This window comes from Rhinoderma darwinii, chromosome 3 (assembly GCF_050947455.1).
Source record: "Rhinoderma darwinii isolate aRhiDar2 chromosome 3, aRhiDar2.hap1, whole genome shotgun sequence".
Taxonomy (NCBI): Eukaryota; Metazoa; Chordata; class Amphibia; order Anura; family Rhinodermatidae; genus Rhinoderma; species Rhinoderma darwinii.
The window spans coordinates 205,808,559-205,836,339 of NC_134689.1; the positions used below are offsets into that span (position 1 = coordinate 205,808,559).

At 41.5% G+C, this 27,781-nt stretch overlaps 1 protein-coding gene and 1 long non-coding RNA gene across 4 annotated transcripts in view; one reads left to right on the top strand and one right to left on the bottom strand.

Moving 5' to 3' along the window:
- The window catches only part of LOC142749358 (uncharacterized), a 114,421-nt gene extending 104,522 nt beyond the window's left edge, over window positions 1-9,899 (top strand). Inside the window, exons 3-4 of the long non-coding RNA XR_012882407.1 lie at window positions 4,791-4,931; window positions 9,725-9,899. This is a non-coding gene — a long non-coding RNA (uncharacterized LOC142749358). The remainder of the gene's footprint in view (window positions 1-4,790; window positions 4,932-9,724) is intronic.
- Window positions 1-27,781, bottom strand: part of PIK3CG (phosphatidylinositol-4,5-bisphosphate 3-kinase catalytic subunit gamma) — a 91,851-nt gene that overhangs the window by 3,715 nt on the left and 60,355 nt on the right. For 2 of the 3 annotated variants that reach the window (XM_075857276.1, XM_075857277.1), the window contains 5 exons: window positions 22,415-22,561; window positions 17,378-17,468; window positions 14,099-14,229; window positions 12,283-12,394; window positions 4,751-4,908 (listed from right to left, as the gene is read on the bottom strand). In XM_075857276.1, the coding sequence (XP_075713391.1) occupies window positions 4,751-4,908; window positions 12,283-12,394; window positions 14,099-14,229; window positions 17,378-17,468; window positions 22,415-22,561 (639 nt within the window). Of the gene's footprint in view, window positions 1-4,750; window positions 4,909-10,534; window positions 10,567-12,282; window positions 12,395-14,098; window positions 14,230-17,377; window positions 17,469-22,414; window positions 22,562-27,781 lie in introns of all 3 variants that reach the window. The other variant, XR_012882406.1, reaches the window with a different exon arrangement.

The window sequence follows — 27,781 nt, forward strand, 5'->3', positions numbered from 1 at the left end:
CGGGTCTGGCTAAGCCACGTGTCAAGGTATCTAGATGTCATCTCTGTGGCTGCGGGCCGTCAGCTCCAATCTCCCCCTGACAGCCGCAACCACGAGTCGGCGAGCGCTGGCCCCAGCCTCTTACTCAGGAGATGCCAGTGCTCGTTTCCACTCACCTCAGCCGGATCCCGTAGGGTGTGCGCGCACGCTCGTGCCTGCTCTTAAAGGGGCAGCATGCATACCGGACTTTGATGAACTATGAACCAATTAGTCCCTGAACTATAAGAGCGGTTCAGCCCCTTGCTTCTATGCCTGAGTGTTGTTGTTTGTTTGTACCCTAAGTTTGTCTATGCGATGGTCTCCTAGTGTGTTCCTGTATCCCGTGCTATCTAGTGCCGTGCTGTGCTGGAGCCGTGCTGTGTTGTATTCAACGCCTGTCCTGCTACTCCACGCCTGACGTCTACATGCTGCCTAGTCCCAGCCAAGCCTGCCTTGCTACTGTCCCAGCTGCCACAGGTACCCTATAGAACTATAGACTCTGACCTGCGCCCTGTTGGCTAGCTGCCATACCACCAAGGCGGTACGGCCCAGTGGGTCCACGAACCCTACGTGACACTAGAGGATGGATTCCCAAGGGCAGAAATTCTCCAGTCCCTCCCAGTAATGAAATCAGCTTCGGAGTTCCTCTGTGACTTCCAGCTGGATAACATCAAATGTGCATCCAGGGCCTTATCCCTATCGAATGCGGCCAGAAGGGCTCATTGGCTTAAGTTATGGTCTGGGGATAATCTCTCCAAAAATAATTTTTGTAGCCTCCGTTTTCAGCCAGAATCTCTGTTTGGTCCCCAACTAACGGATATTTTGAATTCCTTAGGGGAATGCAAAGGGGCTAGGTTTCCTGAACCTAAAAGGAAGGATACCAGGTGTTACTTTCGAGATCAGAGAAGAAAATCCCCGAAGTTCAAAAGAAGGTTTCCAGACCGTCAGCCCATGTTAAGATGAAAAGGGAAAACCCTTCCTCCTTTCGGAAGAATAACCCCGCTCAAAATCCAAACAATTTATGACGCCCAGCCAATCCTACAAATAGGAGCAAGGCTTCAGAGCTTCTCCTCTCGGTGGTCGGTGACATCATCCGACGACTGGGTGATGGCAACCATCAGGAGAGGATACTCTTTGGAGTTCAGAACTCTCCCATCAGACCACTTTTTCCTCAACAGGCATCACAATCCGATAGTCCATCAGCTTCTGCAGGTCTTTCTCCAGAAAGCAGCCATGGAAGATGCCCCAGTCTCAGAAAATGGGCAAGGAGTTTACTCCAGAGTGTTCCCTGTGCCCAAATCAGACGGCAGTTGGAGACTGGTAATAGACCAGACCTTTCTCAATCAATATCTGGTGAGGAGAACCTTGAAGATGGAGACTATCCGGTCAGTGATGAACCTTCTGGAGAGGAACGACGTGCTGTCAACAATCGACCTCGCGGACGCATACCTGCATGTCCCTATTCTGGCCGCGCACAAAAGGTTCCTCCGATTGGCGGTCCAGACGCAGGGGGGAGTACAGCACTTCCAGTTTACCTGCCTACCCTTCAGGATTTTGTCGGCACCCAGTGTGTTCACAAAAATCGTGGTGGTCCTAACAGCAGCACTGATGCTCAAAGGGATATGTGTGGTCCCTTACTTGGACGACTGGATAATAAAAGCATCATCAGAGTCCCTTCTACAAGAACATCTCCAAACCACATTGAAGTTTCTTCACTTTCACGGGTTCCTCGTGAACTTCAGAAAGTCACAGCTCTCACCATCACAGAATCTGAAATTTTTAGGGTTCATGGTGAATGCCCAGTCGATGACAGTCAAGTTATTTCCAGAGAGGATTACTGCAATCCGGCGTTCAATAGAACGCCTTATTTGCCATCCGAATATATCGGTTCGAGGAGCTATTAAAATCCTAGGTCTAATGACCTCATCCATAGATGCGGTCCCCTGGGCCAAAGCCCATATGAGATCATTACAGCTTGACATTCTCAGAGCCTGGGACAAAAATGTCAGAAATCTGGACACCCTCTTCAAAGTCTCCAACTTCACCCTTCAAGACCTCAGCTGGTGGTTAATCCACTCTCCGGTCCGGCAAGTCTCTTGTTCCCCCACCACAGACGATTGCCTCCTCCTGGGGCTGGGGTGCCCATGTATATCACCTATGGGTTCAGAACAGATGGAGTCAGAGGGAAGTGTCACTATCCTCCAATATGAAGGAACTCAGAGCAGTGAGATTGTCGCTACTGTCCTTTCAATCCCATCTGAGAAATACCCAAATCCTGATCCAGTCAGACAACCTTGCAACGGTGTTCTATATAAACAAGCAAGGAGGAACAAAGAATGCCTCAATGTCAGCCGAGTGCAGACAACTTATGAGTTGGGCAGAACAACATTCGTTGGGAATTTCAGCAGTTCACATCAAGGGCTCCTTGAACAACACTGCAGACTTCCTCAGCCGCAATATCCTCCATCCGGGGGAGTGGAGTCTCAACCCTCAGGTTTTCCGCAGCTTAGCTGCCACATGGAGAATTCCAGACTTGGATGTGATGGCATCAGAAGAGAACAACAAAGTCCTCAGCTTCTGTTCTCTGACCCACACCCGCAATGCAGTAGCATTAGATGGCCTGTCAGTTGGGGAGGAAAATTAATCTACATTTTTCCTTCCCTCCCCTTAATACCCAGAGTATTGAAAAAAGTTCGGGACGAGAAAGCGGAAGCCATTGCAATCCTGCCATTTTGGCCCCGCAGGGCCTGGTTTTCCCTAGCATTGTCTCACTCGAAGGGAAGGTTCCTGAAACTATCAGTGTCACCCGAACCCTCGCAGTCTACATCACGGCCTGGAGACTGACCGGGAGAATCTGACAGAAATGGGGCTTTCATCAGAAGTTATTAATACCTTGCTGTCAGCTAGACGACCTTCAACGTTCAAAGTATACAACAGAGTTTGAACCCTGTTTACCTCCTGGTGCTCTAAAAATTCAGCAAACGTAGTTTCTCTGCTGCTACTATCCTGCAATTTCTTCAAGAGGGCTTCAATAAAGGTTTGAAGCTAAATACCCTTAAGGTGCAGTTCATGGCAATTAATGCCCAATTGCAAAATCGTTTCTCAACCAGCAGTTGGTGAAGACCTTCTTTAAGGCTTTAAGAAACCTTAGCCCAGTCTCTCAGGTACCCTCTCCTTCCTGGGACCTTTCAGTGGTGGTGTCGGCTCTAACAAAGCCACCGTTTGAACCCATGCAAGGCTCATCCATCAGATTTCTCTCCTTCAATGCCTTCTTCCTGGTCTCAATCACGTCGGCCAGGCGCATATGCGAGCTGCAAGCCCTTTCCTTCAAAGAACCATATTTGAGGGACCTGGGAGATTGTCTTCTACTACGTACCATGCCTGGGTTCTTGCCTAAAGTTCCTTCCTTTAGGAATATAAATCAAGGGATATTATTGCCAGTTCTTTTCCCTCATCCCCAAGGTGAAGATCAGGAGAATTGGCATACACTGGACGTGAGAAGAGCGGTTCTCACCTATATTCAAAGGACAAAGGCTTTTAGGAAAGCAGAAAATCTGTTCCTTCAATATGAAGGTACTAATAAGGGGCAAAAAGCAAGTAAAGCCACCCTAGCAAGGTGGATTAAATCAACTATTGAAAAATGCTCTTCAATCTCCTCTGCAGATCAGGGCACATTCCACACGCTCTACAGCTACCTCATGGGCAGAAGTCGGGTATATCCCCCTGGATCAAATCTGCAGAGCTGCTACGTGGGCATCCGCATCAACCTTTGTCAAGCACTACAGGCTCGACTCACTGGCAACCGAGGGTTCTCTATTTGGCAAAAGAGTGCTTGAAATGGCCTCTGCTATCCCGCCCATATAGCTATTGTTTGGCAAGTCCCATATGTGTTGTGCTGCCAAGGGCGATCAGGAAAACGAAAATTTGCTCACCAAAATTTTTATTTCCTGGAGTCCGTAGGCAGCACAAACTTCCCCCCCTGGCAGGACTTATGACTATTGCTTCGTAAAAATATGCTGGGGCCCGGTTGCCGCTACATACTTATAGGGGAAGGTCCTTAAGTGTTTAATTGCTTAATGCTTATTGCTAATTAACCTGTCTCTGCTTGATTGTACCTAGGGGACTAAAACCCATGTGTTGTGCTGCCTACGGACTCCAGGAAATAAAAATTTCAGTGAGTACATTTTCGTTATTTAAGTGGTGGTTTGGAAAAAATGTAAGCGTTATCAGGCCTTTAGATAACATTTCTCTGCAGTTAGTTGTGATCTCACTCGGTATGCAAAAAAATCATTGAAGGAAAAAAATGCTTTTTAAAACAATTGTTCTGATGATTTCTGGTGAAACATACTTGATGTTTCTTTCTGTAAATCACACATGTGAGTAGAGGATAAAATATACATTGAATTTCATGTATTTTTAATAATTTCTTCAAGTACATCTTCATGCTCTAGTGCCCTTTATCTACAGAGAGACACTTCCTTTCTGTTGCATTATGCTGCCTAAGAGCCTAGATAAAACCAACAGCATTTAAATGCAAACCACACTGCTCCATCATCTAATTTTAGATTGTAAAATTAGGGATAATAAGTATACTACAAATTATGCATGTTTACATACAAGGACATGTAAATTCCGTATTATTTTGTTCAGTATGGACTACCCATTTGGCCTGCTTTGAGGTGGATTGTATTCCATGTTCAATTTGTAAATATTACATAAAATATAGTTATACCTGGAATTTAAGAAAGTATTCACTTGTTTTCTTTCCTGAGGTTCCCATCACATGTAAGAAATCTGGTGTTAAAACAAATGGTACTCTTTCCTTGTTAATGCCCAGAAAGCTTTTATAGTTACCAAGGATGTGTCCAAAATCAATATGGAATAAATTACCTAAGATCAGAAAGATGTTACAGGTAAGAACATTTAACATTGTATGTCTAACTTCTTATACTCTGTTTTGCTGGGAACCAAACATTGATACAGAATAATGTGTGTTTCTTGAGACAGGAAAGAAGGACAGCAACATGTGGAACACTTCGTGCACGTTATTAAAAGTTATATTAATATATAAAAATTAATTTATATTATATATAATACAGAGCACAAATGAAAACTAACTCAGCAATTTCCCTATACAAACCAAACAAATTTGGGGTTCCAATTCGATGAAATGTTCCAGTAACTCTGATTTATCAGTTACCAATAGCACATGTAAATACTAAACCAATAGCACATGTTAATAGAATTTTCTTATCAAAATGATAAAAGGCTATGTAGCAAAAATGAGTACACCTTCCTGAAAGGTACAAAACACAACTTGAAGGGGTTGTCCGGGCATGGACTACTGATGACCTATCCACCGGATAGGTCAATTGAATAGGAGCAGAGCTGCAGTACTGCAGTTTGGCCACTATTCTGCGACCGGAGCATCTGCTTTCGTCATTAACCTCCGGTGCCAAGAGGCAGCGGAAGCAGCTGATCAGTGCTCATATACTGATGATCTATCCTGTGGATAGGTCATCAGTTGTCCGTGCACGGACAACCGCTCGAATACAATTCTGGTGCTAGTTAAAGAGGCTCTGTCACCAGTTTATAACTGCCCTATCTTCTACCTAATCTAATAGGCGCTTTAACCCCTTCCCTCTTTAGCCACTTTTGACATTCCTGACGGAGCCTCATTTTTCAAATCTGACATGTGTCACTTTATGTGGTAATAACTCCGGAATGCTTTCACCTATCCAAGCGATTCTGAGATTGTTTTCTCGTGACACATTGGACTTTAAGTTACTGGCAAAATTTGCTCGATATGTTCAGTATTTAATTGTGAAAAACACCAAAATGTAGCGAAAAATTGCAAAAATTTGCATTTTTCTCAATTTAAATGTATCTGCTTGTAAGACAGGCAGTTATACCACACAAAATTGTTGCTAATTAACATCCCCCATATGTCTACTTTAGATTGGCATTGTTTTTTGAACATCCTTTTATTTTTCTATGACATCACAAGGCTTAGAACTTTATCAGCAATTTCTCACATTTTCAAGAAAATTTCAAAAGGCCATTTTTACAGGGGCCAGTTCAGTTTTGAAGTGGCTTTGAGGGCCTTATATATTAGAAACCCCCAAAAAGTCACCCCATTTTAAAAACTTCACCCCTCAAAGTATTCAAAACAGCATTTAGAAAATGTCTTAACCCTTTACACATTTCACAGGAATTAAAGCAAAGTAGAGGTGAAATGTACAAATTTCATATTTTTTTGCAGAAATAAATTTTTTTATACAATTTTTTTTAGAACACAGAAGGTTTTACCAGAGAAATGCAACTCAATATTTGTTGCCCAGTTTCTGCAGTTTTAGGAAATATCCCACATGTGGCCGTAGCGTGCTACTGGAATGAAGCACCGGCCTCAGAAGCAAAGGAACACCTAGTGGATTTTGGGGCCTTATTTTTGTTAGAATAAATTTTAGGCACCATGTCAGGTTTGAAGGGCTCTTGCGGTGCCAAAACAGTGAAAATCCCCCAAAAGTGAACCCATCTGGGAAACTACACACCTCAAGGAAATGATCTAGGGGTACAGTGAGCATTTTGACCGCACAGGTTTTTTACAGCAATTATTGGAAGTAGGGCGTGAAAATTAATATCGACATTTTTTCAAAGAAAATGTAGGTTTAGCGATTTTATTGCTAAAAGGGTTCTCCCGGGTATGACGGTGCCATATATGTGGAAGGAAACTGCTGTTTGGGGATGCTGTAGGGTTCAGATGGGAGGAAACGCCATTTGGCTTTTGGAGGGAGGATTTTGCTTGGTAGTAGATTTGTTTGAGTATTGCTGGTGTTTCTGTTTATAATGTGGCGGTACATGTAAGCCGGGCGGAGTATATAAGGGGCATAGTCAGGTGGTATATTAATGGGGTAAAAAAAAACAATAAAATGATCCATAGATGTGTGTTACGCTGTGCTCAATCCTTTCTGCAGAGGCCGGTGTCGCACTGATATATGGCGTCCTTTATTATCCCCCTTTTGATCCACACTCCGCGCCTTTGCAGTTTGGGGAATTTTGCTGGGAAGTGTTGTCCTGGTATAATACGGGCACCGGCGCTTCGCGGATATGTTTGGGCCCTCCCTTTCCTGGTTCCCTAATTTTAGGTCCTTGATAAATCGCCTCTTCAAACAGAAGAAATATTCCCCTAGGGCACAACTGCATATTTTTTATTTCCTGACTTATTGGAGCCATAACTAATTTTATTTTTCATAGACGTAGTTGTATAAGGGCTGTTTTTTGCGGGACAAGCTGTAGTTATTATTGGTACAATTTTGGGGTACATGCGACTTTATGATTACCTTTTATCCTATTTTTTGGGAGGTCAGGTAAACAAAAAAAAACGCAATTCTGGCATAGTTTTATTTAGGTTTTTTTTACAGCGTTCACCATGCGTTATAAATTACATGTTACCTTTATTCTGCGGGTCAGTACGATTCCGGCGATACCTCATTTATAGCATTTTTTTTATATTTTACAACTTTTTGCACAATAAAACTACTTTTGTAAAAATAATGTCTTTTTTCTGTCGCCAAGTTGTTAGAACCATAACTTTTTATTTTTTTTGTCGACGGAGTTGTATGAGGGCTTGTTTTTTGCGAGACAAGCTATCGTTTTTATAGGTACTATTTTTGGATACGTGCGACTTTTTGATCACTTTTTATTCCTATATTTATAGAGCAAAGTGACCAAAAAACAGAAACTCTGATATCGTTTTTTACAGGCTTTTTTTACGCTGTTCACCGCGTGCAATAAATAATATAATATTTTGATACCTCAGGTCGTTACGGTCGCGGAGATACCAAATATGTATGGTTTATTATTTTTTTTCAATAATAAAGGACTTGATAAGAGTAAAAGGGGGATTGTGTTTTATTTTATTACTTGAAACTTTTATTGTTTTCAAACTTTTATTTTTTTCACTTTTTTTTTTACACTTTTTTTTACACTTTTTCTCAAGTCCCACTAGGGGACTTGAAGGTCCAGCTGTCAGATTTATTTTTTTCTAATACATTGCACTACCTACGTAGTGCAATGTATTAGATCTGTCAGTTATTCACTGACAGCAAGCCGATTAGGCTTCGCCTCCCGGCGGAGCCTAATCGGCTTCCGTAATGGCAGAGCAGGAGACCATTGTGTCTCCTGTTGCCATAGCAGCAGTCGCCAGTCCCGATTGCCTGTCAGGGCTGGTGATCTGCTAGTAACCGCTACGATGCAGCAATCGCTTTCGATTGCTGCATCGAAGGGGTTAATGGCAGGGATAGGAGCTAGCTCCGGTTCCTGCCATTACAGGTGGATGTCAGCTGTAACATACAGCTGACTTCCACCGCTGATGACGCCGGATCAGCTCCTGAACCGGCGCCATCTTGCCGGCGGCTACGGAAGCCGATCAGGCTCCGCCGCCGGGCGGATCTTGACCGGTTTTCGTGCTAGGCAGACCGGGAGGCCAGTATTAGGCCTCCGGTTGCCATTGCAGCCACCGGAACCCCGGCAATTTCATTGCTGGGGTTCCGATGAGCTGCAAACACCTTAAATGCAGCGATCGCGTTTGAGCGCTATGACCAATCAGCATCATACACTTCTCTTCATTCATGTTCAGCAGTGCTGTGAGTACTATAGACAGAGGCGGCAATATTAGTGATTCCATTTCTAACATAAATTCAGAGAAACCCACGCTCATACTCCAATTTAGTAACCAATATAACGAGATTCGGAATATGATTAACCGATATATCCCTATGCTTTATGAGGACGCTAAATTGGAAAAAATACTCAAAAACGGATATCGTATAGTATCCAGGAGAGCGCCGACCTTGGGTAATATTCTCTCTCCCTCATCTCTGTCATCACATACTATTCCAACTTGGCTCCAACATACAGGTTTTTATAAATGTGGGACGCACCCATGCAAAGTGTGCACGGTTACTAAAACCACCAAGAAATTTTCCAACTCCAGTGGGGAATTGGATTTCCCAATAAAAACGCACATCAATTGTAACAGTCACCATGTTGTCTACATAATAGAATGTACTAGCTGAAATTTAAAGTATGTTGGATGTACTACTAGAAAGCTTAAGATTAGGATACTTGAACATCTCAGTTACATTAGAAATCCAGCTATCGTAAACATCTCAAATGCCAGCAGACACTTCATATCGTGCCACAATGGAAACATCAATTCTTTCCAAACATATGCTATTGAAAGAATAAGGAATTGCAACAGGGGAGGCGACTTAAAACACAGACTGCTAACACGGGAAGCCTTTTGGATTTTCAATCTTAATACAAGATTTTCTTTAGGCTTAAATCTCAAAAAGGAGCTTATGTTCCATTATTAACAATACACCTGTGTTATTACAATTGGGCAACTGATCACTAATACCAAAATATCTCCAATAATAGTAATTTTTTGCAGTGATACGATATGTTGCTCCTTCAATTATATTAATATATGCGCTCCCACATTTTCATATTTCATGCTCTACTTCTTGACACCAATTATGTGGTAAATTACTATGTTTTGTGCTAATCTTCTATTATATTTGAATACTGGCACAGAAACAGGGGCCACACAGTGCCATTTCGATCCATTCTCTTCTGTGTGCTATGTGTCTATTTACACCTGTTGCTGTTTTGCTGAAGTTTTATTTTTATTTTTTTTTTATAGGTTTCCGCCCTTTCTTTGCAAAACAATGCATATATTGTCAACATTCATACTATGAAAAGGTTTACATGGCTGGCCGAACATGCTCCCTATATATATATACACACATAGGTAGTTTACCTATGTTATTCCATAGTTCAGACAAAATATTTTTCTTTTTTGTCTTTTTAATTGCTATGTTGGGTATTATCTGATATCTTTCATCAGTTACCACCAATAGTTCTTTTTAATATAACTATCTATTTATATTTGCTACATGTCTTTTATGGCTTTATTATTGTTTTCCTTATTTAGCAATAAAATCTTTCCTTTTTCTTTTTATGTTCGGTTGTGTTCTGGGAGCTCTTTTTTCAATTTTTTTTTACACTGGATTTTGATAAATGCATCCATTTAACAGATTTATAATTCATCAGGCTTGCTGTTTTTATGGTAGTTTATATATAATTGCTGGTCATATCTTAATACCTTTTTCTTTGGGACCATTTGTGTATAACCACATTTATTACTAGTGTTTTTGTGTCATCCTGATTTCCAGGTCAACAGGGGTTAAAGGTTCCAGCTGCACTATTTTGGGCTATGGGCGTCGGTCTTGTGTCTATGCCGCCCCATAGCCTCCTCTCCAGTGTATTTATTGAGAAGAGCTTGCACTCACATACTGTTATCAGCCATGATTAAGAATATTGTGTGTATTCGAAACGCGTAGGCTTCTATTATTTGCCTTGGAAGACCACCTACATTGCGTTCACCCTCCTGTGTGTCTACTGTCATATTGACTGTTCAATAAAGTGGAAACTAGGATTTCCTTTTACTCACCGTACGTCGCTGGATCATCTCTCTACTTTCTCCTAGAAGATAGGGCAGTTATAAACTGGTGACAGAGCCTCTTTAAGATTAAGAGCCGTTCACACTCAAACTAATGTAAGGGTCCTCTTACATGGCTCGACGAGTGACGTGTAAATGAGCGCCGATCAACGAGACAGCTTGTTACTCCGATCGCTCATCTCCATACATTTCTATCATGTTAGCAGCAGCACGTTTCCCTGTTTACACAGGGAGATGTGCCGCTGACAACGATAATATTTTCTGCATTTAAAACAATGCAATTAGCCAATGAACGAGTGTTTGCTAGTTTATCGGCTTATCGTTGCCCTGTTCTACAGGGCAAGTATCGGGAACAAGCGTTCTATGAATGCTCATTTGTCCCATAATTGGCCAGTGTAAAAGGGCCTCAACTGTTTCACATCAGTAAACACTTTCAGACTTAATGCTGACAACAATGGCATTACAAGGGAAATGATTGTTTGGTGCCTTGGGTAAAAAAAAAAATTTAATTCCACAAAAGAGGACAAGGGTACATGGAGATTAGCAAATCATTGTTATTAAATCACAACTCAGTAGCAAAAGTAATACAGAAATGCAGATGGTCTTATGACAAGCTCCCTGAAAGGTTCAGGCAGTCACTGTAAGCTTTCCCCCTGTGATCAGCAAGTTTTGCTGAGAAAAATACATGAGAATTGTTGTGTAAGTGCCTTAAAGCTGACAAAATCTGCGGCAAGCTAAACTGGTTCATAACTGTCCAGACTGCTGTATCACACAATAAGGCTGGGTTCACACGACCTATTTTCAGGCGTAATAGAGGCGTTTTATGCCTCGAATTACGCCTGAAAACACGGCTCCAATACGTCGGCAAACATCTGCCCATTCATTTCAATGGGTCTTCCGATGTACTGTGCCGACGACCTGTAATTTTACGCGTCGCTGTCAAAAGAAGGCGCGTAAAATAACAGCCTCGTCAAAGAAGTGCAGGACACTTCTTGGGACGTAATTGGAGCCGTTTTTCATTGAAGCCAATGAAGAACAGCTCCAAATTCCGTCCGTAATGGACGCCCCGCAAAACGCGAGTACGAGCAATTACGTCTGAAATTCAGGAGCTGTTTTCTCCTGAGAACAGCTCCGTAATTTCAGACGTAAATGCAGTTATCGTGTGCACATACCCTAAGACGCATCCTGCATAGAAGTGGAATTGCATGGTCTTTGTCCATGGCAGAAGCCAAAGCATAAAAGTGTAAGAAAGCCTGTGCATCTTTAGTTTAATAAAGTACAATTTTGTCATCCTTCCATGAATTGTGACAGTGATCATTTTGAAATAACAATATGTATTTTTATATTCAGAGGGGGTGTACTCATTTAGGCTGTATACTGTATGCTGTACATGTCACAAAACAAAACATGAGCTGATATTTCTAGAGTAGTGTTCTGCCTTGCAACAGTAAATTTTATAATAATATTTAGGGGATGCAGATAGAGAACATTCTAGGCTTAACTCTAATCCGTTTTCATTTCCCATGTCACTGAGCCATTATGAGTTGTTAAATATTTTAGTAGAGATTAAATATTTAAAGCAATCCTGTGTTGGAGGGGAAAAAATGACACATTCAGTTCATGTTCACTTAAAAAATACAAAATGTGTTTGTCTATTTCATGTGATTTTTCCAAACCTTGGTTAAACTATAGCAGGGGAAAAAAATTAATAAACAATGGTCTGCAAGGTGTGGTCTTACCTGTTTCAGTTACCATTATATTGTCATTGTGTCTGTCCCCAATTCCAAGTACAAAAGTTGCTACACAGTATCCAGCACAGGAATAAACAAACCTCTCCACAGCTGCATTCAGCTATTAAGAAGTGAAATAATAGTGTAAGATGAGTGACACAACAGAAACATAAAGCTTCCTTCCTGCTTTTGATACATCATTGACTGACTGCTGTATCTGAAAATGCTTTTAGAAAAATAGCACATTCTGTCTAAGAGCTTCTGAGATATTAAGAAAATTCATAAGAACTATTTGCATATAACCAAGAACCTAGGTAGATATCTACATGGTGGCCATAAACTCTAAGAGGCTGATATCTAGCATGCCAGGGTGAATTGCAGAAGCCTTGAAAAAGAAGGTTCAACACTGTAAATATTGAGTCTCTGTTTCTGTTTAGTTTCCATTTGTTTCCGTTCCGTAAAGTTTGTTTTTTCCTTGGAAACAATAGCGTAGTTGCCTACGCTACTGTTTCAGTAAAAAAAACACGAAACTTTATGGAACGGAAACAAACGTAAACCAACTAAAATGGAAGCATAACCATTGAAATCAATGGTAATGCAAACGGAAGCTATGGTTTCCGTTTGCCTTTCCGTTCATCGGCTCCTCCGACGGAAAGGTCGAATGGAATCAATGAACGGAAGCCCAACGCTGATGTGAACAGGCCCTTATAATTGTACTTCAGTATATCATAAATATCTGACTAAGACCTTATTTACACGAGCGTGTGCGTTTTGCGCACGCAAAAAACGCTGCGTTTTGCGTGCGCAAAAGGCACTTAACAGCTGCGTGTGTCATCAGTGTATGATGCGCGGCTGCGAGATTTTCTCGCAGCCGCTATCATTTTGACACTCCGTTTGGATGTTTGTAAACAGAAAAGCACGTGGTGCTTTTCTGTTTACATTCAGAGAATGACAGCTTTTGCGCGAACCACGCAGTTCGCATGGAAGTGCTTCCGTGCGACCTGCGTGGTTTTCACGCACCCATTGACTTCAATGGGTGCGTGATGCGCAAAAAACGCAGAAATATAGAACATGTCGTGAGTTTTACGCAGGGGACTCACGCTGCGCAAAACCCACGGACTGTCTGCACTGCCCCATAGCCTAATATAGGTGCGTACGACACGCGTGAAAAGCACGCGCGTATATTACGCTCGTCTAAATGATGCCTAAAAGATCTAAAAACACTGAAGCAAAAAACTTTATGAAAACCAAAATTTGTGTCAGTCTCAAAACTTTTGACCAGGACTGCACTGACGCTGGGCAACATCTGTACCTGTACGCAACACTCAACACCATCAGTGCTGCATCGTTGCATAGGTACTGAAGCTGCCCGGCGTCAGTACCTTGAATGGACCGTGGCATGAAGAGAGAGCCAAAGGGGGCCCATGGGGAGAAGAGAAAAGGAGCAGTGAGGTGAGTATGTATCTATTTATTTTATGTAATAGGGAATAGGGCGCAGTCATTACACCACAATTATGGTGCAAGGCCAGCAGAAAAATGTGACACATTTGTTAATGGCCATATCCTTTCCCTTTGGAAGTTTTGTAAATATGAAGCTGATCTGAATATACAGAAAAGCCACTGAAGACACTTTCCAGTGATTGCTGATAATGAAGAAAGCCCTGGAGGTAACAGGGCATCAATAGATGGCGACTACAACTACTACCTATCTTTCACAGATTCAATATACAGACAAGAAAAACACACAAAGATATCAGAAGACACTGATGTTTTCATTATGCCTGTATTATAACCTGTGAATAAACTGCACCATTACAAAATATACCTTATCTTCATGCAGACATTTTTCTTTTAACCATTGACTTAGAACTTCATCTTTAAATGCACCAGTATTTCCAACTGTACTCTGCTGTATCTGAGCAATGGTGGTTGCATCTTTAACTATTTCAATCATTCCTGAAAAGTGAATAGATATAAGAGAACAAATATCATTGTTTAGGACATGAATCAAGGTTTTGACAGGCAGAAGCGGGATGAAGAAATGCACATATAATACAATTACATAAACTTGCTATTTTATAATCCATACAGCAGCAATAATTCTTAGTATAAAAAGATACATAGCAAAAAAAATTATGTGGTACAGTGTAAGCCAGTTTGACTTTTGTATCACATAATATAAAACAAAATATCGACACTTTAAATAGTCTTGGGGAATCTAAATATATAGTACACATCATTGCCAATAAATAAAAAAACTTCATTGCCAAAACCATCCATGTAAAACCACTTATTCACTGATTTCAATGAGGATATGTCCTGCTTTCTCTCTTTTTTTTTTTTTTTTTTAACTTCCATGGATTTTATTGGAAGGGGTCATTGAATTTAAATTGACGCCGTTCACTGTGCGGCATAAATGACACGTTACCTTTATTCTATGGGTCAGTACAATTATGACAATACCATATATGTAGAGGTTTTTTATGTTTTACTGCTTTTGCACAATAAAAACACTTTTGAATTAAAATTATTTATTTTTGCATCGTCGCACTCCAAGAGCCGTAATTTTTTTATTTTTCCGTCAATGTAGTGATATGAGGGATTGTTTTTTGCAGGACGAGATGTCGTTTTGATTGGTATAGTTTTGGGGTACGTGGGACTTATCGATTAACTTTTATTATGAGTTTTTGGGGGCAATCGAAAAAAATAGCAATTTCGCCATTGTTTTTTGCGGTGTTCACCTTGCGGTTTAAATTACATATTAACTTTATTGTTTTGGTCATTACAGTCGCGGCGATACCATATATGTGTCGTTTTATTTCTTTTTTACACTTTTACTAAATAAAACCACTTTTTATGGAAAAAAATGGTTTGATTTTTTTTACTGTAATTTTTATTAATCATTTTTTAGTTCACATTACTTACTTGTTTTATTAGTCCCACTAGGGGACTTTAATATGCGATATTTTGATCGATGTTATAATGCTTTGGTATACTTAGTATACCAGAGAACTATTGCCTGTCAGTGTAAATCTGACAGGCAATCTATTAGGACGTGCCTCCGGCACGTCCCAATAGGCATATGTCCAGGGTAGACCTGGGGGCCTTTATCAGGCCCCCGGCTGCCATGGCACCCCATCGGAGGCCCGCGATTGCGTTTGCGGGCCGCCGATGGGTGACAGAGGAGCTTCCTCTGCAAATGATTTAAATGCGGGTTAAACGGCCGCGATCTAAGTAAACTTCGATTGTGGCCGTTGGTGCAGGACTTAAAAAACGACCGTAAAAAATCTACATAATTGCAGACCACAATACGGTCTGCAATTATGGACCCGCCCGGTTCTATTGGCCGCAGACACCTTTCCGTATCGCTACGGAAGGGTGTCTGTGCCGTAGTACTGTGCCGGGAATTATGGAGCATGTCCTATTTTTCATTTTTTACGGGCTGTGGTCCCATACTTTGTATGGGAGCACGGCACAAAAATGCGGCCGTGTGCATGGGGCCTTAGACATGGCCGTCGTGAAAAGGCAGCTGCCTAGTCTGAGGCCCCTTAGTGACTGCTGTGAAAAGGTGTATTGGTGGTCACTAAGGGGTTAAAGCACAGACAAGGAAGCAGTTCAAATAGTAAGTAACAGTATGTCAGGTCGGGAATGCAGACATGGAAACTTGTGTTTCCATTGGAGGTCTTCTTGTAGAAACAATCTGCAGCAAAAACATTCATAAATTGACCTGTGGTGTGGATTTTTAATCTGCAGTATGTCAATTTATGCTGCGTATTTGTTGCTCTTCTGCTGCGGGTTTTCATTGAATTCAATGTGATGTAAAACCCACAACAGATAGCCAAGCAAAAATCACAAATGAGAAAAAAAATATTTTTTATTTTTTTTAAATTAATAAAAAAAAAACAGCTAATACTTACCCCTAGCTGTTGTCATACTGATGCATTCCACTGTACTGAGTGCACCCCAGCCTCCTGGCGTTAAATTTCAGCCCATGTGACTGCTGCAGCCAATCACAGGCTGCAGCGGTCACATGGGCTTCAGCGTCATCCCAGGAGGCCGACCTGCATGAACAATGACAGTCTATCAGGCAATCAATACCTTAAGGCTTAGTTCACACGGAGTATTTTGCAGGCAGAAAAAAATTGCCTCAAAATTCCTGAAGGAAAGATTTTGAGCTGCCTGCGCTTTTTTGATGTGGCTTTCACTGCGTTATTCACTGCGTTTTTCACCCGCGGCCATTGAGGACTGCGGGGAAAAAACGCAGCGTAAAAAGCTTTTTCTGCCTTCCATTGATTTCAATGGGAGGTCAGAGTTGGAACCGCGGCTAGAAAGGACATGCCGCCTTATTTTCCTGCGAGCAGCTTTCAGCCACTCGGGAAAAACAACACCTCCGTCTCCCATTGAAATCAACGTGAGGCGATTTTGGCAGTTTTTTGGCGCTGATTCTGACACGGTTTCCAGGTCAATATCCGCGCCAAAAAATGGTGTGAACTGGGCCTATTTGGTTGAACGCTATACAAAGTTCATGTTGTTGTTCCCCTGGCACTATTGCCAAGCTGGGCATTCAGTTTCCATAATTGTATGCAGTTATTTAATGTTGAATCACCTCTAAAAAAAAACACGCAATTGGAAAAACCACTGTTTTTTTTGCTGCGGTTCAAAAATTCTGCAAAAAAAGCAGCAAAAACGCCATGTGGAATACCAGCCTATGGCAGTTCCTAATTAATTAATAATACAACTACAGTAAATTGTCTATTTCTGCCACCACGCATTGTCTACAAATAAGCAACTATCATGAACTTTTTGTAAGTTACACAGTACCACAGTGTAATGAAGAGATGGCATCTATTCAAATGCTGGGACAGAATATTTGTTGAGTTGATAAATATTTCTGATATCATCTAATGAAAACGAATCCAATAGCTAGGCCAATAATGCTAATAGCTAGACTTGGTGTACAACATACTCAATAATAAGTAAATGGTGATGGATGGGACTATATCAACTCTACAATATAAACAGTTGTAAAAATCAGATACATACTTTATAAAATGTCAAAACAACTATTACAGTATAGATTTACCTATCTCATCCCATCACTCACCTATTTTGTTTCCAGTGGAAATGCAGCCATAGGGCAACAGGCAAAGGTCTAATGATTCACCTTCCCAAATAGATTCCATAATTCGAAGTATCTGAAAACCCCCCAAAAACAATACATTTAATCAATTAATTTAAACTTATTCAAGGCGTTTTCCTATGTGAATATTTTGCATATTAACGTAATGCACCATAAATGTCTGAAAGGTAGGGGTCCAGCTTCTAGGACACTTTTATTTACAAGAACGGAAATAGTGAAGGGGTATACACGGAAACAGCCAAAACAGTGTGCATTGCTTACACAAATGGACTCAAACAGGCAAATAAAGTGTTTTCTTTCAGCAAAAAATACATCTTGTTATAGAGTATGAGAAGACTGTTGTACACACAATTGTAAGGGAATATTAGCTCATTGTTTGGGCAGCTATATGCAGGCAGATGTCTTGTAAGTAGATAAGACATCGGCTTACCTTTAAAGGAACAGTGTCACCACAAAAAAAAATTTCATGTCAGTTTAATGTTAGTGTTTTATTAAAAACGTTTTTATTTATTTGTGTGTTTGTGTGTTACTTTTTTCTATTTTTTCACTTTTTCTTCCCTATGGGGGCTGCCATTTTTTTTTCCATTTCTGTATGTGTCGATTAACGACACATACAGACATGGAATACGGCAGCCACAGTCCAATAGGGACTGCGAACGGGTCCCGTCCCATCCACTTCTGTGTACGCCGTCTGTGTGGGAACTGCGCATGCGCCGCTCCCACACAGTCCAATTTGAAATGCGCGCCGTCCGGCGCCATTTTCCTGTGGACCGGAAGTCGCGGCCGGACAGTAAGATTACTACTTCCGGTCGCGGCTTCCGGACTTGTGCACTTGGACCAGCGGCAGCAGACGGAGCGGACGGGCCGGAGGGAGCCGCGGCGGCAGGAGCAGGTAAGAGATTTCTATGTATGTTCATGTTTGTGTGTGTTTACTACTGTATGTAAACCTACTACACTGTGTGTTAGCTCAAAAAATGGCGACACACAGTGTAGGAGGTTAGACCGTTCAATCCCCTCGTTTATCCCGGCACTAGCCAGGATAAAGGAGGGGGGGATTCTCAGAGCTCACTAGAGCGAGTGCTTTTTTCCCAATTTTGCAGCAAAAAGCAATGTGGTTGCTTTACCACATGCAATGCTGCAATTTTGGGAATAGCTCCATCTAGTGACCAGCAATGGGAAATATTATAAATTAGAATCTAATTTATAATATTTCCTGACTCGTGAAAAAAATAAAAAAAATTTGAACAATGTTTAATCACCTACACACTAAATGTTTAATTAAAAAAAAAAAACATGTTTTGCTGGCAACACATTCGCTTTAAGCTACATGCACATGTTGCGTATTTTGCAACGGAAAATCCGCACCAAAACCGCAGCAATACACAGGAAATTCGAAGGTAAAAACTGCACCTGATCTCACATTTTTTGATGCATTTTTCAGTGCGGTTTTTTCTTTTTGATGCGCAAATCGTGGCGTTTTCATGCTGCGTGTTTTCGTGCGATTTTCCTCTGCACTAAACAGAATTCGCAAGCAGAGACGCAGAATAAATTGACATACTGCAGATTTTAAAATCCGCACCGCAGGTCAATGTATGTGTGGGAAAATACCGAAGCGTGTACATGAGATTCCCTGGAATCTCATTGTCTATGCTGGTACTGTATTACGCTACGGTTTTGCTGCAAGCAAATACGCGCAGCAAAACCGCACATAATACGCATCGTGTGCATTGACCCTTAAACCTCCTGCACATGGCTGGAGCCTGCACGGTGGTGAACGGTGGCGGGTCCCATATGTAGAGAAATATTTCTATGGGAGAATATATCCGTATATATCTGTATATATGGAATCCGTTGGGGTATGACACAATTTCCTTTCTGTCAGATTTGTATAGAATCCGACAGAAAAAAACCTCCATATTAACAGGGCTGGGAGGTCAATGTAGAAAATAAAGGGGTAGCCAGGTTAGAGAGGGGTCAGACTATATTGGTGGGTGGAGAAACAGACTGTGGGGAGAGGACTAGACAACAGGATAAGGACATCCTTTTGTTACAAAACAGCAATGAAAATAAAAATGCCCAAATAATCAAATTTCTGATACTGAAAGTGAAAAAAATTAAAGGCAAGTTAAAGTGTATGTTCGCAAATGCCAGAAGTCTAGCAAGCAAGATGGGGGAGCTGGAGGCCTTGGTACTGGAGGAACATATAAATATAGTTGGTGTTGCTGAAACATGGCTAGACTCTTCACATGACAGTGCTGTAAATCTACAGTGTTTCACACTGGAAAGGCCGTGGTGTATGTCTGTATGTGAGAAGCGATATGAAGGTGAGTGTGAAAGAGACATTAGAGGGTGAAGATTGTGAGGAGGTTGAAACCTTGTGGGTGGAATTACAAAGGGAGATAAACACTGAAAATACTACTTTTGGTGTAATCTATAGACCCCCCAATATAACTGAGGAGATGGAAGGTCAGCTATATAAACAGACGGAGCGGGCTGCACCGGGGGGGGGGGGGGGTACTGTAGTAGATTTTAATTACCGGGATATTAATTGGTGTCATGGTTCGGCTTCAACTGCAAAGGGGAGACATTTCCTCAACCTGTTGCAGGAAAATGTTATGGGCCAGTTTGTGGAAGACCCGACTAGAGGTGAAGCCTTGTTGGATCTGGTCATTTCTAATAATGCAGAGCTTGTTGGGAATGTCAATGTTCGTGAAAACCTCGGTAACAGTGATCACAATATAGTTACATTTTACGTATACTGTAAAAAACAAAACACAGGCTGGGAGGGCAAAAACACGTAATTTTAAGAAGGCCAATGTCCCCAGGATGAGGGCTGCAATTCAGGATATAGACTGGAAAGAACTAATGTCAAATAATGGTACAAATGTTAAATGGGAGATTTTTAAATCTACTTTGGGTAATTATAGTGCAAAGTATAAACGACTAAAATGAAACCCCACATGGCTTACACCTTCTGTAAAAAGGGTAATACATGACAAAAAAAGGGCATTTGAAAAATACAAATCTGAGGGTACAGCTCTAGCCTTTGTAAATTATAAAGGGTGTAATAAAATCTGTAAAAATGTAATAAAATTAGCAAAAATACAAAATGAAAGGCAGGTGGCCAATGATAGTAAAACAAATCCCAAAACATTCTTCAAGTATATAAATGCAAAACAGCCAAGGTCTGAACATGTAGGACCTCTAGATAGTGGTAAAGGGAAGTTGGTAACAGAGGATCAAGAGAAGGCAGAGTTACTAAATGGGTTCTTTAGCTCTGTATATACAACAGAAGAATGAGCAGCTGATGTAGCCGGTTAATATATTCGTTGATATACTGAATTGGATGAATGTAGATTTGGTCCAAGCTAAATTAAATAAAATAAATGTACACAAGGCCCCAGGACCAGATGGGTTACACCCTAGAGTTCTTAAAAAGCTTAGTTCAGTTATTTCTGTCCCCCTCTTCATAATATTTAGAGATTCTCTAGTGACTGGTATAGTGCCAAGGGACTGGCGCAGGGCAAATGTGGTGCCTATTTTCAAAAAGGGCTCTAGGTCTTCCCTGGGTAATTATAGATCAGTAAGCTTAAAGAGGCTCTGTCACCAGATTATAAATGCCCTATCTCTTACATAATCTGATCGGCGCTGTAATGTAGATCACAACAGTGGTTTTTATTTTGAAAGACGATCCTTTTTGAGCAAGTTAGGAGCTATTTTAGATTTATGCTAATGACTTTCTTAATAGACAACTGGGTGTGTTTTTACTTTTTACCAACTGGGTGTTGTGAAGAGAAGTGTATGACGCTGACCAGTCAGTGACCAATCAGCGTCATACACTTCTCATTGTTCCAGCCCAGCATGATCCACAGCACAGTGTGATTGTGCAGTGAAAGAATAATGTGCTGTGCGTGATTCACGCAACTGTTGCTAAAGAAATGATGAGAAAAAGAAAACCACCTCCATCAGTTTATTTTGCTGACGTAAAAAACGCATGACATACGGATGACATATGCATGTAAAAAACGCAGGCAAGCACCATACACTGATGTCACACGGAACTGCAACGCATGAAAAACGCTGCGTTTTTTATGCGCGCAAAACGAACACGTTCGTTTGAATAAGGCCTTAGGGTATGTTCACACGAGGGCGTCCGTAACGGCTGAAATTACGGGGATGTTTCAGCCTGAAAACATCCCCGTAATTTCAGCCGTAATGGCATGTGCAGGCGCTTGAACGCCGCGTCAATTACGGACGTAATTGGCGCTGCTATTCATTGGAGTCAATGAATAACGGCTCCATTTACGGCCAAAGAAGTGACAGGTCACTTCTTTGACGCGGGCGTCTATTTACGCGCCGTCATTTGACAGCGGCGCCTAAATTACGCCTCGTGTGAACAGACAAACGTCTGCCCATTGCTTTCAATGGCCAGATGTTTGTCAACGCTATTGAGGCGCTATTTTCAGACGTAATTCGGGGAAAAAACGCCCGAATTACGTCCTTAAATAGGCCGTGTGAACATACCCTTAGTCTAAGGGAGAGAACAACGGAGAGTTAATACTCAATTTTATACTGCCGCTAGAACATCCTAGTTATCACAGTTTTATTTTTTAAATAAGGGCCTTAGATTGATAAAACATCACATATATTTATATGATTAAAATGTAAAAACTTTCTAGGAAAAAATTCCTATGAATGTAAATATGCAACAAACTATGCATTTAATAAATGAACACAATATTAATAATATATATTTTATATTTTTATTTTGAAGCGGGAGTTGGAGTCCGCACATTTCTTCCGACTCCACCCAAAACTGACCCCGACTAACTCCACAGCCCTGTATACGAAAGTACAGTAATGGAGTCTTTTTTATGAAAATGTGCATTACAATAAACATCATGACAACAAATATTCTGCACTTTATATGGCATCACTTGACAATTTTACGACATGAGTGGGAGTCAACGTGAAATAACTTTTGGGTTAAACAAATGTTACCTGTAAAATGAGCATATCTTGACGAAGGTCATCTCCATACTTAAATATTATTCCTATAGTTTCATTTGACAATGCAGTTGTGTCAGCACATTTAAATTCCAGCCACAGTGGCTTCTTTTTTGAGGCCATTACTTTGCACTTTTCCACCTTTTGTAAAAAAAACATGTATTTTTGTCATAATTATGTCTACTTTAGGTTTTTTACTAAGCAAATCCAAAGTATATGGCTATCAAATATTACTACTTTTAGCTCAGCAGTATATGTGCATGCAGATGTTTTACCAATGAACAGTAACAATATGGTCAAGTCGTATAATATTCTAAGCAAAGAGAAGGCGGACTCACTGCTCATGATGCCATGCACATCCTGCCTCCTTGTCTATTACGAGAAACAAGCACTAGCATCTCAGCTTTCTGATTCCTTCTCATCTGTGATCAAGAAATATGCAGCAGTACATGGAGGAATGGGGGATTAGTAAAGTACTGTTGTTTCAGAATGCTGCACTAATACTATTTTCTCCCTCTGCTAATAAATTATATAAATACAAAAGACTTTAACCTCTTTCCGCCACAACCATTTTTTCGCTTTCATTTTCGTTTTTTCCTCCCTACCTTTCTGGGGTGTGAGTGGGCTCCTCGCACATCGCTACTCTTTACCCCATTGTATATCTGCATGGTCTGTCAACTTCTCTTTTATTCATTTTTTGGCTACCTTGCCAGTTCTGTCTATCGATTCTGATCTTTTATTTCACAGTTTTTTAATTTGTTATGTGACTTACCATGGCTGTTTATTTACAATGTACTTCTGTATGGTATAGATGTTATGGCCAGTAGCCCACTCAGTACTTTCTTTACTGTGAGGACTTATATTTGAATCCATTTTTGATGCTATTAACTGAATGTTGTATTTTTATCATGTCTCAATAAAAACTATTTTATTTTGAAAATGTTTGGGTCATTTAACACTGATTTTCTGCATATGTGTTTAAACTATGACTTTGGTGTTTGACAAAATTATTCTATTGAGGCACTTTTTCGGTGTTACTGTAATCAAGAAATATGCAGCAGTACATGGAGGAATGGGGGATTAGTAAAGTACTGTTGTTTCAGAATGCTGCATTAATACTATTTTCTCCCTCTGCTAATAAATTATATAAATACAAAAGACCTTAACCTCTTCCCGCCACAACCATTTTTTGGCTTTCATTTTCGTTTTTTCCTCCCTACCTTTCAAAAGCCAGAAAGTTTTATTTTTCTGTAGATAAAGCCGGGACGAGTTGTAGTTTTTAATGGCACCATTACACAATTGATGTACTAGGAAACTGGTAATAAATAAATAAATTCTTGGTGAGGTGGAATGGGAAAAAAATAGCGATTCCTCATTGTTTTTTGGGTTTCATTTTTACAGTGTTCACGATGCAATAAAAACTACATGTTAACTTTATCCTGTGTATCAATGTGATTACAGCGATACAAAAATGTATATAGTGTTTTTTTTTGTTTTATTACTTTTACAAGTTGTTAAAAATAAAATTTGTTTTGGGTCGCCATATTCTGAGAGCCGTAACTTTTTTATTTTTCTTTCGATACTATTTTGGGGTACATGCAAGTTTTTGATCACTTTTGTTCAACTTTTTGTGGGAGGTGAGATGACCAAAAAAAACATCAATTCTGGCGTTTAATAATTTTTTTTACTTCACTCACCGTCGGGTTAAATAATATTAAATTTTAATAGTTTGGACTTTTACGGATGCGGCAATTTCAATTATGTTTATCAGTGTATTCTATTTTTTACAGAGCTTTCTGAAAACAGCCTTCTGAGATTAACAGCCATGGACATATTTGGCATAAAGCCTGCCTTGTCCTGATGTACCACCTTAGAAATTATACGGGATACTCTATTAGCCAGGAGTTTTGCCAGAATCTTGACGTCAACCGTTAATAGGGAGATCGGCCTATAGGAGTCAGGTTGTCGATCATCCTTACCAGGTTTGGGAATGAAGACAATAATAGAATCCATCATGGATGCTGGGAGACGTCCCAGAGAAAAGGCCTCTTGATATACCTCAAGTAGTGACGGTAATAACTCATCTTTGTACAATTTAAACACCTCTGAAGGACGACCATCTACCCCAGGGGACTTATCATTAGCCATGGAGGCAAGGGCCGTCTCCAATTCAATCAGTGTAAGCAGAGCATCCAACTCAGTCGCATCCTCCAAAGACAAAGAGGGCATATCTAATCCCTGGAAAAAAACTATCCAACTCCTCAGAAGAGGGTTCTGCCTTGGAACTATATAGGTTTGCATAATACTTTCTCAGAACCTCAAGTATCTCTGGGGAGCTGTCCATAACCCTTCCCGCATCATCATACAACTCTTTAATGTAAGGGGAATCTTGTGCTCTGGAGACTACAGCTAGCAAATGTTCCACCTTTTCTCCTTCCTCAAAAAAACGCTGTTTCTGGAAGAAACGTTTATGGGTGGCCTTTGTCAATAGGTATTGACGGAGCTGTTTCTGGGCCTCCATAAGTTCCCCCTGACACCTTTCAGACATTTTTTGTATTAATGCCACTTCTGCTCTATGCACATCCTCCCTGAAACTTTGTTCTTTGGTCCTAGCGGACGATTTGACCTTGTTAACCTCCCTAATCAGGGTGCACCTAAGGAAGGCTTTCATGGCATCCCATACCACAAGGGGAGATGCAGAGCCCACATTATACGAAAAGAACTCTAGGATTTGTGCCTGAACAGGGACTCTTGGTGTTAAGATTTTCAACAAGTAAGGATTTAACTTCCAGAGACCCATTGTTTGACTTCCCACAGGAGGTAGAGCCATTGTAATGGCAGGGGGTAGGGAGACGGACAAGTGAGCCCTAATCTACCCGCCACTCTGTCCCTGCCTACTTGCAACGACCCGCCCTAGGCGACGGGGTACAACTGGGCGGCGGTCCCTGCGCTCAGTAAGTGCACGACAAACATGACAAACATACAAAGGAACACAAGCAAGGAAAAGGGGCCGTTGCCCACGGCAACACCGTGAGCAACCAGAGTGGTGAACGAGCCGAGTCAAGCCAGGAGTGTGCGAGGTACAAAACGAAAAGCAGAAGAGTAGTCGGTAAGCCAGGGTCTGTATGGAGCAGGATCAAAAATAGCAGGAGCTGTAGCTGGGCCAGGAAACCACAAGGAAAGAATCACAAGCACCGAGGGACAGGAAGTGCAGGCTTAAATAGACCGAGGGCGGGAGCTAGCTGAGTCTGGCCAGGTTACGATAGGATCTCCCACTCCTAAGCCTGCCAGCCTGAATGGTGGGAGCAGGAGTCAGTCTCAGGGATGTATTCTCAGGTGCTGACTGATTAGTTCTGGGAGTTAACCCCGAAGCTGTGCCTGGCAGATCCTTTACAGCCATAGTCACTTCCCCTAACATATCCAGGGCTAAGGTGTTTCCCAGGACCAAATCAATTCGAGACAGAGTACCATGTGTGGTAGAAAAGCATGAATAACATCTAGAGTCCGGGAAGCTGGAGCGCCACAGATCGATCAATGCCACTTCATTAAGTATCTTGCCAAAAGGTGTCAAACCTCCCCCACCAGAGAATGTGCCTCCCACTGCCCTATCAATAGAACTATCTATAGTATTATTAAAGTCACCCATTATCGCCCAGGGCGCTTGCGGAGCATGTCTGATAAATTGTTGTATTCTCTGAAGGACGTCACCCGAATAGGGCGGTGGAACATACACCGTCACTATAAGACATAGGGAATGAAACAATTTACCATATAAGCAGATAAATCTACCTTCATCATCAATTTCAGATCTAAGACATTCAAATGGAATAGCATGATGAAAAAGGATGCTTACACCCCTAGAGTATGCAGTGTGAGTGGCATGAAACGCCTGCCCCATCCATGGTTTCTCAAGCAGAGATAGTTTATCTGGGGACATATGTGTCTCCTGTAGGCACAGCACCAGGGGCTGAGTGTCTTTAACAAAATAAAAAACAGCTCTCCGTTTTGTAGCATCCCCAAGGAACCTAACATTCCATGATAGAAATTTAAACGGAGGTAGCCATAACACACCATGCATGTAAAATAATGGAAGACCAGCAACACTTGCTATGATCATAGTAGGATTTAAACCCTCCCCAATTCCCTCCCAAATTAAAACCCCAGAACCAAAAAGAAAAACACAGAGCCCCATCCAACAGTTCCCTGAAGGTGCAACCCAGGGACCAGGACTAAAACGTATACAAAGTGCAGCAGAGCAGCTGCCCCTATATACTCACGCCACCCGGGTAGCGATAAATAAAAATTGGGAAATAACTAGAGAAGGAAAGACAAGAACAAGAAAGGCATGAGCTCTTATCCATCAAAGAGCCTATTATGCGTAAACAAAAAAGTCTCAGTCAGGAGGATTTCTTAGACGTTGCTCGTGCTGATCCAGCCATCTCACCGCCATCTTCAAGTGTTCAAAGAAATGTGTAGTCCCTAAGGCAACCACCCATCAACGGGCCGGGTACAGCATCGCGTAGGGAACCTGAAGAGCCCTCAGACGTCACTTCACATCCAGGAATTGTGATCTTTTCTTCTGAACATCCATAGAGTAGTCTGGATACAAGGATATGCGCCTGCCATCGATCCATAAGTCAGGATGACCCAGAGCTTTATGAAGTAGAATATCGCGGTCTCTGTAGTACAGAATTTTCGCCACCATACGTGGAGGACTGCCTGGCGGTAACAGCCACAAAGGAACACGGTGTGCCCTCTCTACCGCAAACAGCGGAGTCAGGTTATCCTTGCCGAAGATTTTAAGGAGCCAGGATTCTACATATTCTGTGGGGGGGTAGACCCCTCCACCTTTTCCAGCATACCGACTATGTGTATATTGTTACGCCTCAAGCGATTTTCCAAATCATCCTGCTTAGCTTTTATGGCCACAATATCATCAGAATGGCTGTCCACTCTCCTCTGTAAAGGCGTAAGCACATTCTCAACTTCACTAACCCATTGTTCCAGGGCTGTGGTTCTCTCAAAGATCTTTTTAACATTCTGCCGTAGAATAAAAATGTCCTCCTTTACACTGCCAACTTGAAAAGCCAGAGATTTGTGGAGGTGGGCAATCGCCATAATCACATCAGATAAAGTAAGCACGGGCTGCACAGTAATGTCCCCCTGAGCTGCCGCACACATATCTTCCTCCTGCTCCAAATCCAAGGAACATGTCGGCATCTCCTCCCCTGTATCAACATCTTCCCCACTCACCTCTTTCTGAGTGGAATCAGTCTGCAGAACCCGCGGTACCATGGTGCTGTTTGAGGAAGCGTGGCAGGTATACTTGCTGAGTCTTGCTGCAGCCTCTCGCTGCTGGTC